Below are 15,906 nucleotides of genomic sequence, written 5' to 3'. Positions count from 1 at the left end.
TTCCCCAAAAAAGGATTAAGGAAATGGCAGAGAGTATGTTCATGGATAGGTTGGTTCAGGATTCTCCCTGGAAAAGGGGAACATCAAGCTACAAACTACAGCACAGCAATCACAAACTACAGCACAGCAATCACTACAGCACAGAAACACAACCCATTTTCAATTCTAACAGAGTTGTAAATTTTCAAAAGCAGAATAGCCTGGTATTGACTATTAATTCAACATAATTAATAGAATTCTAAGGAATAGTTCATACTAATCAACTGACACTTAAGTAAAAACAGTACTTTATCAATCAAAGGTACAAGTTATTTTCACTGCCATTTTGAAAGGATAGAGATATATAGATACAGATCTAGACATAGATATAGATATAGCCTTTTCTTCCTAAATAACAATATTACAATATTCTCTTCCTGGCTATAGGTGGGGGGTGGGATGAGATATCTTAAAACCCCTAAGGAAAAAGTATGAAATCATTTTAAAATGTGTCTTTTATTGAACTCTTTTTAAGAACAGGACAAAAACAAATATCAGATCAGATATAGCAAGTAACGGTAATATATAAAAGTTAAAATATTATCTAAATATGTGTCACAAATTCAAACCAACCGGCAGCAAACAATCAACTTAAATCTATGAATCAAGCTAGGTATGTACAGTAAGGAGTAGTGGGGCTTGTGGCTAAATAGATAGCATATAGCCCACCTGAAGACATTAAGATGCAATTAAAAAAATAACTTGCAGAATCAAGACTGCGAATTTACAACATCTGTTTTAAACACTTTAGTAGGAAGAAAAAAAATATATATATATATATGCTCTTCTAATCCTACTGTAAATAAGCAAGGACCAAAATGAAAGTAAATTTTAAAATGTTAAAAAAAAAGCTAACTCCTCACAGTTAGGATTCCTAAAGGATATATAACAAGGATAAAGTAATTATAAATAGAGAATTCCACAGTTTTAAGCAAAAATATAACAAGCTGTTATTTCAGAAAGAGGGAAATAGTCTGTAAAAGAACTACAAAATTTTAAAAAGAAACATGTACACCCAAAGCAGTTTTCTAACATGCCAACTCAGTATAAAAATGAAAGTAAACGGAAACACATAATTTATTATTATGATCTTTAAAATTAGTACTAGTTACCAAATACTTTCTTTTTTTTTTTTTTTTTAACCAAACAGGCATCATGATTTTGAAATAGGTAAAGAGGGGCCCTTAACTGATACTGAAATCTTATGAGCGGTAGTTATCAGAAAAATTATCACATTATTAAACGGCACTATAATTCCTGAAATTCTTATTTATATAACTTAACACCTACTGAAACTTAACATGTATTTAATAGGTCTGAAATAAGATACTTCAGCTATTGTTTAATGAATTGCAGACAATCTCCAGATAAACATACAAATACAAAAACTGACATACAAATAATTGTTTCCTCAATAAAGCATTTAATTAAATTTTTGTCAAATACATAAAATAAAATTTTCATATGGATAAACATGTTACCTCCTGGACATCCTCTGGATTTCTTCGTGAAACAACCTAAAACAAAGCATACACATAAATCATTTCATTACTTTCAACAGAATTTGTATGAAAAATTCAATTTGCTTAAAGAAAAAGAAATACTATATCATATCACTTACACAGAAGTCAGTTATATAATAACTTCGGTATCTGAAACACATACTAAAAAATTAAGCAAAAAGGCAACTAAAATAAAGTCCACATGCTAAAGTTCATGTATTATTACATTCACAAGAGAATGTCTCATGCTTTCCCTCTTACTTGACATAATTCTAACAGCTTGTCTATCCCCCTTTCCAGCCTACATATAAATCAGAAGCACCTGGACAAAGTATACAAAAGGATAGCACTGCTTTTTTTCTTTTTTCTTTTTTTTAATTTTTCGTTTTTTGTCTTTTTTTCTGTATTATTTCTTACAACTGTATGTGAATCTACAATTAGCTCAATAAAAATTTCAAGTTAAAAAAAAAAACAGCAACCACAATGCTCCCATACACCACTATCTGTTAGAAGTAATCACTGACCTCCTAATGGTGAAGAAGAAAACAAAAGTAACCCATAAAAAATTATATACATCATCCTCATCCTTAAGGAGCTCCTGGCTGAAGGCATAAAACAGTAAACATGATAAGATGGCCATTCTGTAAGTACAGACTGAGATAGGAACAGGGATGCGGGTGCAAATAAAACAGACAGAAAAGGTCAGGGAAAACATCAAAGATGAAGGATGAGGGGGAGGAGAGGATTCCAGACACAAGAGAAGGAATGCTGGACAAGCTGGAATGCAAGGAGCTTTAGGGTCGCTTGCGAGCTGCATTTTACAGTTAAATTCAAATTTAAATTCCTAAGACTGACTGCATATTGGCCTTTAAGGTGTGATTGGCACCTGGCATCATCCCTTACTATCCTGCAAGGCCCTAGGACCTAACCCCATTACCTCTTGGACCCCCACCCCATCTTTCCACCCACACAGATCTCTTTTCCAGGAGGTCAAATTTATCAAGTGCATCCCCACCCCTACCTGAGGGCTACCATGCTCACTGTTCCCTTTGCCTGAAATGCTTTTCCCCTCAGTATTTTCATGGGTTGTTCCTTCATCTCTTTCAAATCTTTACCCAAATGTCAATTTCTCAGCAAGGACTTTTCTGTCCTTCCTATTTAAAATACAGTTCTACTCACACCTGGCATTCTCTATCCTTTTCCCCTGATTTATGGTTCTCAAAATATTATGCTATGTATTTTACTTGTTATCTATTTTGTAACCTGTGTGTAGGCAAGGACTTTTGTCTCTTTTGTTCACTGCTATACTCCCCTGGCAAGTAGTTGACTTGTGGTAAATATTCAGTAAATATTCAAGGATTAAATTTTAAGAATTATATACATCATTCGGGGACAAATAATCCTATCAATATTCCCTGAGCAAGCCAAAAAGTCTAACACCATTTACAAAAAGCCAAAAAGTCTAACAACATTTACAAAGAATTCCTCACAAAATTTACAAAAAAGAAGAAGGCTGGGTACTTAAATCATCAAACAGCATTGTAGAGTAGGAAAATCTCACATTAGATACATAATACCCTATACGCAAATGTAAAAATCATGAATTTGATGCTACAGTATGTATTCTGCAGAAACAAACAAAAAGATACATCAAACATATTAAAATGGTTGCCTGTGGATGAGAGGGAAAAAGTCCTTGATGACTGGTGACAATGAACTGGGAGATTACGATCAACTCAACACTACTCCTGAGGTCCAAAACAAAAAGTATGCTATTTAAAGTCAGACAAACCTGGGTTCAAATTATAGTTGCTCCACTTACAGGTTTGGTCTCCTCTGTAAAATGAGGATAATACTCCCTAGGTTTGATCTCCTCTGTAAAATGGGGATAATAGTCCCAGCCTGGCCTGGCTGTAATTGACATCAAATACGAACAGAGCAAGAACTCCATAATTAAAAAGTCATCTCCCTCTCTCTCTTACTAGAGAATTTAACACAAGAATGCTAACAGAGGGACTTCCCTGGTGGCAGAGTGGTTAAGAATCTGCCTGCCAATGCAGGGGACACGGATTCAAACCCTGGTGCAGGAAGATCCCACATGCCACGAAGCAACTAAGCCCGTGCGCCCCAACTACTGAGCCTGCGCTCTAGAGCCTGTGAGCTGCAACTACTGAGCCTGCGTGCCACAACTACTGAAGCCCACACGCCTAGAGCCCGTGCTCCACAAGAAAAGCCACCACAATGAGAAGCCCACACACCGCAACAAAGAGTACCCCCACTCGCTGCAACAAGAGAAACCCCGTGCGCAGCAATGAAGACCCAACACAGCCAAAAATAAATAAATAAATAAATTTATAAATAAATAAATTTAAAAAAAGAATGCCAACAGAAAAGGTTTTCAATTTCTTGCCACTCTATTCTCCAATTTTCAGGATATAAAATTTGGTGAAATCTCTTAGCAATTTTCATTAATTTAGAACAGTGCTGTCCAATAGTACTTTGTCTGATGATGGAAGGAAATGTTCCCTATCTGCACTGTTCAACACAGTAGCCTCTGGCCACATGCTTCTGTGTGGCTACTGAGCACTTGAAATATGGCTACTGCAACTGAAGAGCTTAATTTTTAATTTTATTTCATTTAAATTAAATTTAAATAAAAGTAGCCACATACGGCTAATGGCTACCATACTAAACAACACAGATTTAAAGTAAGAGGTTAGAAAGGTAACTAACAACCATATATTATTCAAATACTGGATTTTAGCTATTACTTTCAAATTCCAACCCTCCCCGAAAAAACTTTCCAAAAGTTTTTGGAAACACACACACCTTTCCAAAAGTATGGTGTGTTTCACATAATTAAATGATTTAATTTTGCCTCCTATAATTTTTTCTTATATTTTTGTAAAATGTGGTAACGAGAAGAAAGTTAGAGATAATCAATCCACTAATATCCACCCACCAAAAATAATCAACATATGATCACTGGCAATAAGATTTATTCAGCTGTTCCTTACATTCTAAGATGTACCTTTCTGAAAATTTACTAATTTCCTTAATTTACAACTCAATCATTTTATAAATATACTAAAGTACCTTGCTATTTTAAATAATCTTTTTTTACACATGCAAATGATCTTTTTGTGACAAAAGAAATTATTTCCTGGTTTGGTGTATGTATCAGAAGTATCACATTTTAGATTTTCCTCAAGTAAGCCATTCCAGAAATCAAATATATGTGTACTGCAATAAGCAAAAATACATTAGTAATCCCCTAATGATATCCACAATTTTAAAACCATTTCATCAGAAATAACCAATCTGATTATGATTCCTCATCCACACTCTTACTGGCTCACATACTTCTGCTGTGTGCCAGGGCTACGATGGTGAGCAAAAGAAAAGTCCCTGCCTTCACACCTCCCAGAGCTCACAGTCTGGTGGTGCGCAAGACTGTAGTGTGCTAAGCAACAGAGTAAGAAGTGCTTCATCCTAGGTGCTTCCCATGATACTGAATGCTCGCTGAATTCTCCTTGTCCAGACCACAGTGGCATCCCAGAAGCAGACAAGAACAGTTTAGTGACTTAAGACCTTCAATGTTTTCACAGTAAGTTACTCATGGTTATTACAGAAAATCAAAGCCTAAGTACTCAAACTACCTAAGTGAAGGTCTTAAATTATTTTTTAATATTTATTTATTTATTTACTTTATTTTTGGCTGTGTTGGGTCTTAGTTACAGCACATGGGATCTTTGTTGCAACATACGGGATCTTTCACTGTGGCATGAAGGCTCTTCATTGCAGTGCAGAGGCTTTTCTCTAGTTGTGGCACGCCGGCTCAGGTGTGGCGCATGGGCTCCAGAGCACGTGGGCTCTGTAATTGTGGCACATGCGCTATCTAGTCATGGCTCACATGCTCAGTACTTGCAGCATGCAGGCTTAGTTGCCCCGTGGCATGTGGGATCTTAGTTCCCCGACCAGGGATCGAACCTGAATCCCCTGCACTGGAAGGCGGATTCTTAACCACTGGACCACCAGGGAAGTCCCAAAGGTCTTTAATTTTTAAGCTCCCAAATGGAACTTCTCTTCACCCTCACATACTTCTCATATTAAAGGGGGAAAATTTACTTAGGCATAGTTCAGAAAATTAAGTCAAAAGCTATTTCCTGAGCATTAATTATCCTTTTCCCAAACAACATAAACAAAGCTTAGTGAAAATCATGTCTGGAAAGTAGAGGGCCTGATTCTCCTCTTTCCTCTTTGGTTTTTTTGCTTCTCTTTTGTAGGTTCTTCTTCCTCCTTCTACCCTCAACACTCTGTAATCACTCCAAGAATCAGTCCTAACTCTGCTTCTTAGCCTCCTTTTTAGTATTAAGAGAGAAAGTCCATATCCATGCTAATACTGTTCAAGGCACTGTGCTAGGCATGTGGCGGGGCGGGGGGGGACCTTGACTTTGTACATTTGCATTTGCAAAGCATTTTATTGATATATCAGTGTTTCATGTTACTCTCTCAGCAACCTATGAATTAGGCAGAAGTGGTTATTATGAGTCCTCCTTTTACCCAACAAGGAAGAGATCCAGAAACTTGTGCAAGGTCACATGGCTATTCACCTTCAGATTGGAATGAGAACTCGAGAGTCTGACTCCTGGTTCAGTGCTCTTTCTGTGGTACTCTACTGCATCCGTCCGTTCATCTGCAGTATTTTTAGCAATAACTAACTTTACTTACTTCCACAACACCCTTCACTATTAGGTTTTATTTATTCTTTCTCTTACTCATTCAACAAATATCAGTGCCTATTCTGCTGCTAGGTACTGAAGCACAGTGGTGAAAACACTGGGTCTGACTCCTACATCACATTATAAAAATATAATCACTTGCCAAATACATTACCAAGCTCAACCACTTGGTATCCCACTATAAGGATTCGGTATTCCCACGTGTGTAATCTCACTTAAATGAGTTAACAATGTGTCCTCTGAAATGAAAACCAAAAACACAAATGTATTAGGATAACATGAGTTAAGCCCAAATGTCCTTTAGTAGTAACTCTTTCTAACTAAATAATTCTCTTCAGCGGGACTGCCAAATTGACAAAAAATAAGAATATCAAATCAGAATCTGAAGAAAAATATCATCATACTGAAAATGAACAAAACTGAGCCCTCAGACCAAGATTTCTATAACTTTTAAAACTATATTAGCAATTATCTCAACAAGTAATATCAATTCCAAAACAAAAATACTGTAATTTCACCCTGATATAGGTTGCTAGCATTTAGTAATTTTTTTCTGGGAGAATTTCAATGTTTTGTCATAGAATTCAGCCTATAATTTCACAAAAGTTAGAATTTAAAGCAGTGATTGTTTTCATTTAAAGTTCATAAATTTCCACTGCAAGCGTTAGCTACCACTGGCTCAGTAAGTACTATACATATCTTGAAGAGCCTTTTACTATAGAGAATTATATCACCAAGTCATCCTGCAAATTATTGTGCTAAAGCTGTGCTTCAAAAGCCTATCCCATGGAATACGGATATTCTTTAATAATCGGTGCTCTCAAAGGAGGCTTAATGGTCAACTCAGTTTACCTTTGTTTTAAAAAAAAAATTTTTTTTTTTTACAGCAGAATTTCTCAAGGCCTGTAACACACTATTATGCCTAGTAAATCTCCAAAAGGAAAATATATAGTATTCCCCAAGGTCATTTATCCACTCAACTTTTTATTTTTATCATAGGTTGTTTATTTATTATTATTTGATTTATTTAGTGCGACACCTACAGAAATTTGAAACACAGTTGGGAAATGTTACTGCAACGTTTGTAGTCCATCTGCCTCGGTTAATGCCAATGACAAGTTCTGAATTTAGGAAAACAAATAAGGGCTCACATTGAAGGTTAACTCTCTCTCACTGTGCTAAGAAATTAAATACTTTATTTCATTCGATCAACAAGACAATCTTGTCTGGCACAATGAGATAACCAAGGACCAAAAGCATATATTAGCATACTAATACTAAGCAGATTAATCAGTAACAGACAGGACTGGATCTCACAACTCTGTGATTCCCAACAAAGTGCTCTTTCCAGGACATAACAGATCTACCCTCCTAGAGATTAAAATTCCAAGTAATACTCCTAATGCCTGTTAGGTAAACCCATTTGTCTTTCACAAAGAAATGCAAGTAAACCAAAAAATAGACATTGAAGAAGCACTTTGGCAGATCAGAAGGATCGAAAAAGAGAGTCTGAATACCAGCTCTGGCACTAGCTATAAACTGCTTTCTTGCCAGTTGAGTAATAAACCAAAGAAAAGCAACCTTAAGATAAGTCTTCTTGCCCATCTTTAAAAAAAAAAGAATGAATGTTGTGGCTTGGCCTAGCTAAGGCCCATAATAAACAACAAACCATGCTGTCATTAGGTCCTCTAAATCCTTTCCAGTGCTAACTTACTTTATCTACTTCTTAATAAGTTTTACCTAGTTTTCTTAAAAGTCAAGTGAAAGGCACTCTTTTATCTAATTATTATCGTAATAACTCATAAGAATGATTTGAAATCAACCTCTTAACTCAGACATACACAAAAGAATTGTCTTCTTCATAAGATTAAGAGATAGCAACTGAAAAATAAAACTACAAAATTTATTCAAATCTAGCTATTGTATTTCCTACCAAAAATGATCACAAAATAAGTCCCTTTAGAAACAAATGGATATCAGTTAAATATAAATTTTAAAAAGCTACTTTTATGAGCAATTTATTATAATCAAGTCTTCTGATGGCCACTTCACTATTACTATTCAGCTGCTAGTTTAGGGTAATAGCAGATCTAAGAGGATAAAATATTAACAAAAGTAACATATTGAAAAAAAAACCTAAGTGTCAAGATACAAATAATCAAACACAATGAAAAAAGAGAGATGCCCACTCTTTTCAATTATCAAAGATATAACTTTCCACACCTAGGAATAAACCTGACCAAGGCAGTGAAAGACATACTTGAGAACTATAAAACATTAATGAAGGAAATTAAAGAGGATTCAAAGAAATGGAAAGATATCCAATGCTCTTGGATTGGAAAAATTAATATTGTTAAAATGGCAATGCTACCCAAAGCAATCTACAGATTTAATGTGATCCCTATCAAAATACCCAAGACATTTTTCACAGAACTAGAACAAATAATCCAAAAACTTATATGGAACCACAGAAGACCCAGAATTGCCAAAGCAATCCTGAGGAAAAAAATAAAGCAGGAGGCATAACTCTTCCAGACTTCAGACAATACTACAAAGCTACAGTAATCAAAATAGTGTGGTACTGGTACAAAAACAGACATATGGATGAATGGAAAAAAACAGACAGCCCAGAAATAAACCCACACACCTATGGCCAATTAACCTTCGACAAAGGAGGCAAGAATATAAAATGGGAAAAAGACACTCTCTTCAGCAAGTGATGCTGGGAAAGTTGGCCAGCTGCATGTAGATCAATGAAGTCAGAACATGCACAACATAAACCAAAATAAACCTCACACCATGCAAAAAACAAACTCAAAATGGCTTGAAGATTTAAACATAAGACCTGACACCATAGAACTCCTAGAAGAGAGCACAGGCAAAACATTCTCTGACATAAATTGTACCAATGTTTTCTTAGGTCAGTCTCCCAAGGTAATAAAAATAAAAACAAAAATAAACAAATGGGACCTAATCAAACTTTTGCACAGCAAAAGAAACCATGAAAAAAATTAAAAGTCAACCTACAGAATGGGGGAAAATATTTGCAAATGATGCGACAGACAAGCGCTTAATCTCCAAAATATACAAACAGCTCATACAACTCAACAACAAAAAGAACAAACAACCCAATCGAAAAATGGGCAAAAAGACCTTAATAGACATTTCTCCAAAGAGGACATACAAATGGCCAGTGGGCACGTGAAAAGATGCTCAACATCATTAATTATTAGAGGAATGCAAATCAAAACTATAATGAGGTACCACTTCACACCAGTCAGAATGTCCATCAGTAAAAAGTCTTCAAATAACAAATGCTAGAGAGGGTACAGAGAAAATGAAACCCTCTTACCATGTTGGTGGGAATGTAAATTGATACAGCCACTGTGGAGAACAATATCGAGGATCCTTAGAAATAAAAAAAATAGAGGAAACTTCCACAAGCCTCTTAGATAGCCTCATTGACCAGAGGGCAAACAGCAGAAGCAAGAAAAACTACAATCCTGCAGCCTGTGGAACAAAAACCACATTCACAGAAAGACAGATAAGATGAAAAGGCAAAGGGCTATGTACCAGACAAAGGAACAAGATAAAACCCCAGAAAAACAACTAAATGAAGTAGAGATAGGCAATATTCCAGAAAAAGAATTCAGAATAATGATAGTGAAGATGACCTAGGACCTCGGAAAAAGAATGGAGGCAAAGATCGAGAAGATACAAAAAATGTTTAACAAAGATCTAGAATAATTAAAGAACAAACAAACAAAGATGAACAATAAAATAACTGAAATGAAAAATACACTGGAAGGAATCAATAGCAGAATAACTGAGGCAGAAGAACAGATAAGTGACCTGGAAGTCACAATGGTGGAATTCACTGCTGAGGAACAGAATAAAGAAAAAACAATGAAAAGAAATGAAGACAGCCTAAGAGACCTCTGGGACAACATTAAACACAACAACATTTGCATTCTAGGATTCCCAGAAGGAGTACAGAGAGAGAAAGAACCTGAGAAAATATCTGAAGAGATTATACTTGAAAACTTCCCTAACATGGGAAAGGAAATATGCACCCAAGTCCAGGAAGTGCAGAGAGTCCCATACAGAATAAACCCAAGGAGAAACACGCCAAGACACATAGTAATCAAATTGGCAAAAAGTAAAGACAAAGAAAAATTATTGAAAGCAGCAAGGGAAAAACGACAAATAACATATAAGGGAACTCCCATAAGGTTAACAGCTGATTTCTCAACAGAAACTCCACAAGCCAGAAGGGAATGGCATAATAAAGTGATGAAAGGGAAGAAACTACAACCAAGATTACTCTACCCAGCAAGGATCTCATTCAGGTTCGATGGAGAAATCAAAAGCTTTACAGACAAGCAACAGCTACGAGAATTCAGCACCACCAAACCAGCTCTAAAATAAATGCCAAAGGAACTTCTCTAAGTGAGAAACACAAGAGAAGAAAAGGACCTACAAAAACACACCCAAAACACTTAAGAAAATGGTCATAGGAACATACATATCATTAATTACGTTAAATGTGAATGGATTAAATGCTCCAACCACAAGACACAAGCTTGCTGAATGGATACAAAAACAAGCCCCATATATATGCTATCTACAAGAGACCCACTTCAGACCTAGGGACACATACAGACTGAAAGTGAGGGGATGAAAAAAGATATTCAATGCAAATGAAAATCAAAATAAGGCTGGAGTAGCAATACTCATATGAGATAAAATACATTTTAAAATAAAGAATGTCACACGAGCCAGAAAGGACACTACGTAATGATCAAGGGATCAATCCAAGAAGAAAATAAAACAATTATAAATATATATGCACCCAACATAGGAGCACCTCAATACATAAGGCAACTGCTAACAGCTCTAAAAGAGGAAACGGACAGTAACACAAGAATAGTGGGGGACTTTAACACCTCACTTACACCAATGGACAGATCATCCAAACAGAAAATAAATACGGAAACACAAGCTTTAAAAGACACAATAGACCAGATAGATTTAACTGATATTTATAGGAGATTCCAAAAACAGATTACACTTTCCTCTCAAGTGCAAATGGAACATTCTCCAGGATAGATCACATCATGGGTCACAAATCAAGCCTCAGTAAATTTAGGAAAACTGAAATCATACCAAGCATCTTTTCTGACTGCAACGCTATGAGATTAGAAATGAATTACAGGGAAAAAAACATAAAGAACACAAACACATGGAGGCTAAACAATACGTTACTAAATAACCAAGAGATCACTGAAGAAATCAAAGAGGAAATCAAAAAATTCCTAGAGACAAATGATAACGAAAACATGATCATCCAAAACCTATGGGATGCAGCAAAACCAGTTCTAAGAGGGAAGTTTATAGCTATACAAGCCTACCTAAAGAAACAAGAAAAATCTCAAATAAACAATCTAACCTTACAACTAAAGGAACTAGAGAAAGAAGAACAAACAAAACCCAAAGTTAGCAGAAAGAAAGAAATCATAAAGATCACAGCAGAAATAAATGAAATAGAAACAAAGAAAACAATAGCAAAGACCAATAAAACTAAAAGCTGCTTCTTTGATAAGATAAACAATATTGATAAACCATTAGCGAGACTCATCAAGAAAAAGAGGGAGAGCACTCAAATCAATAAAATTAGAAATGAAAAAGGAGAAGTTACAACAGACACCACAGAAATACAAAGCATCGTAAGAGACTATTACAAGCAACTCTATGCCAATAAAATGAACAACCTGGAAGAAATGGACAAATTCTTAGAAAAGTATAACCTTCCAAGACTGAACCAGGAAGAAACAGAATATATGAACAGACCAATCACAAGTAATGAAATTGAAACTGTGATTAAAAATCTTCCAAAAGAGAAAAGTCCAGGACCAGATGGCTTCACAGGTGAATTCTATCAAACATTTAGAGAAGAGCTAACACCCAACCTTCTCAAACTCTTCCAAAGAACTGCAGAGGAAGGAAAACTCCCAAACTCATTCTTTGAGGCCACCATCACCCTGACACAAAAACCAGACAAAGATACTACAAAGAAAGATAATTACAGAACAATATCACTGATGAATATTGATGCAAAAATCCTCGACAAGGGCTTCCCTGGTGGCGCAGTGGTTGAGAGTCCGCCTGCCGATGCAGGGCACACGGGTTCCTTCCCCGGTCCGGGAAGATCCCACATGCCACAGAGCGGCTAGGCCCGTGAGCCATGGCCACTGGGCCTGCACGTCCAGAGTCTGTGCTCCGCAATGGGAGAGGTCACAACAGTGAGAGGCCCACGTATCTACCGCAAAAAAAAAAACAGAATCCAACAACATATTAAAAGGTTCATACACCATGATCAAATGGGATTTATCCCAGACATGCAAGGATTCTTCAATATACACAAATCTCTCAGTGTGATACACCATATTAACAAACTGAAGAATAAAAACCATATAATCATCTCAACAGACGCAGAAAAAGCTTTTGACAAAATTCAACACCCACTTATGATAAAAACTCTCCAGAAAATGGGCACAGAGGGAACTTGCCTCAACATAATAAAGGCCATATATGACAAACCCACAGCAAACATCATTCTCAATGGTGAAAAACTAAAAGCATTTCCTCTAAAAGCAGGAACAAGAAAAGGACCACTCTCACCAGTATTATTCAACATAGTTTTGGAAGTCCTAGCCATGGCAATCAGAGAAGAGAAAGAAATAAAAGGAATACAAATTGAAAAAGAAAAAGTAAAACTGTCACTGTTTGCAGGTGACATGATACTATACATAGAGAATCCTAAAGATACCACCAGAAAACTACTAGAGCTAATCAATGAATTTGGTAAAGTTGCAGGATACAAAATTAATGCACAGAAATCTCTTGCATTCCTATACACTAATGATGAAAAATCTGAAAGAGAAATTAAGGAAACACTCCCATTTACCACTGCAACAAAAACAATACAACACCTAGGAATAAACCTACTTAGGGAAACAAAAGACCTGTATGCAGAAAACTATAAGACACTGATGAAAGAAATTAAAGATGATACCAACAGATGGAGAGATATACCATGTTCTTGGATGCGAAGAATCAATATTGTGAAAATGACTATACTACCCAAAGCAATCTACAGATTCAATGCAATCCCTATCAAATTACCAATGGCATTTTTTACAGAACTACAACAAAAAATCTTAATATTTGTACGGAGACACGAAAAACCCCGAATAGCCAAAGCAGTCTTGAGGGAAAAAAACGGAGCTGGAGGAATCAGACTCCCTGACTTCAGACTATACTACAAAGCTACAGTAATCAAGACAATATGGTACTGGCACAAAAACAGAAATACAGATCAATGGAACAGGATAGAAAGCCCAGAGATAAACCCACGTACCTATGGTCAACTATGCTATGACAAAGGAAGCAAAGATATACAATGGAGAAAAGACAGCCTCTTCAATAAGTGGTGCTGGGAAAACTGGACAGCTACATGTCAAAGAATGAAATTAGAACACTCCCTAACACCATACACAAAAATAAACTCAAAATGGATTAGAGACATAAATGTAAGACCGGGCACTATAAAAGTCTTAGAGGAAAACATAGGCAGAACACTCTTTGACATAAATCACAGCAAGATATTTTTTGATCCACCTCCTAGAGTAATGGAAATAAAAACAAATATAAACAAGTGGGACCTAATGAAACTTCAAAGCTTTTGCACAGCAAAGGAAACCATAAACAAGATGAAAAGACAACCCTCAGAATAGGAGAAAATACTTGCAAATGAATCATAGGACAAAGGATTAATCTCCAAAATATAGAAACAGCTCATGCAGCTCAATACTAAAGAAACAAACAACCCAATCGAAAAATGGGCAGAAGACCTAAATAGACATTTCTCCGTAGAAGACATACAGATGGCCAAGAAGCAGATAAAAAGCTGCTCAACATCACTAATTATTAGAGAAATGCAGATCAAAACTACAATGAGGTATCACCTCACACCGGTTAGAATGGGCATCATCAGAAAATCTACAAACAACAAATGCTGGAGAGGGTGTGGAGAAAAGGGAACCCTCTTGCACTGTTGGTGGGAATATAAATTGATATAGCCACTATGAAGAACAGTATGGAGGTTCCTTAAAAAACTAAAAATAGAATTACCATATGACCCAGCAATCCCACTAGTGGGCATATACCCAGAGAAAACCATAATTCCAAAAGACACATGCACCCCAATGTTCATTGCAGCACTATTTACAATAGCCAGGTCATGGAAGCAAACTAAATGCCCATTGACAGACAAATGGATAAAGAAGTTGTGGTACATACATACAATGGAATATTACTCAGCCTTAAAAAGGAACAAAATTGGGTCATTTGTAGAGATGTGGATGCATCTAGAGACTGTCATACAGAGTGAAGTAAGTCATAAAGAGAAAAACAAATATCGTATATTAACGCATATATGTGGAACCTAGAAAATGGTACAGATGAACTGGTTTGCAGAGCAGAAACTGAGACACAGAAGTAGAGAACACATGGACACCAAGGGGGGAAGCAGCGGGGGTGGGGGTTGTGGTGGGGTGAATTGGGAGATTGGGATTGACATATATACACTAATATGTATAAAATGGATGACTAATAAGAAAAAAATAAACATTAAAAAAAAAGAAAACTAAAAATAGAGCTAGCATATGATCCAGCAATCCCATTCCTGGGCATATACCCAGAGAAAACCATAATTCAAAAAGATACATGCACCCCAATGTTCACTGCAGCACTATTTACAATAGCCAGGACATGGAAGCAACCTAAATGTCCACCAACAGAGGAATGGATAAAGAAGATGTGGTATATATATACAATGGAATATTACTCAGCCATAAAAAAGAACAAAACAATGCCAGTTGCAGCAACATGGATGCAACTGGAGATTATCATACTAAATAAAGTCAGAAAGTGAAAGACAAATACCATGTGATATCACTTATATATGGAATCTAAAATATGGCACACAAACGAACCTATCTACAAAACAGAAACAGACTCACAGACAGAGAAAACAGACTTATGGTTGCCAAGGGCGAAGGAGGTGAGGGAGAGAAGGACTGGGAGTCTAGGATTAGCAGATACAAACTAGTACATATAGGATGCATAAACAAAAAGGTCCTACTGTATATTATAGGGAACTATATTCAATATCCTGTGATAAGCCATAATGGAAAAGAATATTTTAAAAAGCATGTCAAGAAAAAAAGAGACTTTCCAAAATGGAAGAGAAAAAATAAGATATACAGAAATGTAAGGCTATACTATACTGAACATTTCCCACTGTGGTGATTCGGTTAACCAAATGGTACATCCATCGGTGTAATGCATGCAATCCTGACTTTCAGACATTTCACCTTCATAAAATCCATACTTTCATATAAATATACTGACACCTTTAAACTGCATTTCATATACACACACAAACTCTGGCAAGAAGAACAGGTATCTCAAAGCGTCCAGCTCACATAGGCAAGCATCCACTTACCAAACTCAACCTCCCTCCCACTCCATCACCTGCATCTCAGCTCCTCTCTCTCTTT

General features: G+C 36.2%; 1 protein-coding gene across 1 annotated transcript in view; it reads right to left on the bottom strand.

Moving 5' to 3' along the window:
- RPS6KC1 (ribosomal protein S6 kinase C1) overlaps window positions 1-15,906 on the bottom strand; it is a 218,935-nt gene that overhangs the window by 191,325 nt on the left and 11,704 nt on the right. The window contains exon 2 of the mRNA XM_082832641.1: window positions 1,521-1,556. Within this exon, the coding sequence (XP_082688767.1) occupies window positions 1,521-1,556 (36 nt within the window). The remainder of the gene's footprint in view (window positions 1-1,520; window positions 1,557-15,906) is intronic.

Source organism: Leucopleurus acutus (assembly GCF_964270905.1).
Source record: "Leucopleurus acutus genome assembly, chromosome: 2".
NCBI lineage: Eukaryota > Metazoa > Chordata > Mammalia > Artiodactyla > Delphinidae > Leucopleurus > Leucopleurus acutus.
This window is presented reverse-complemented; position numbering and strand designations above follow the sequence as displayed.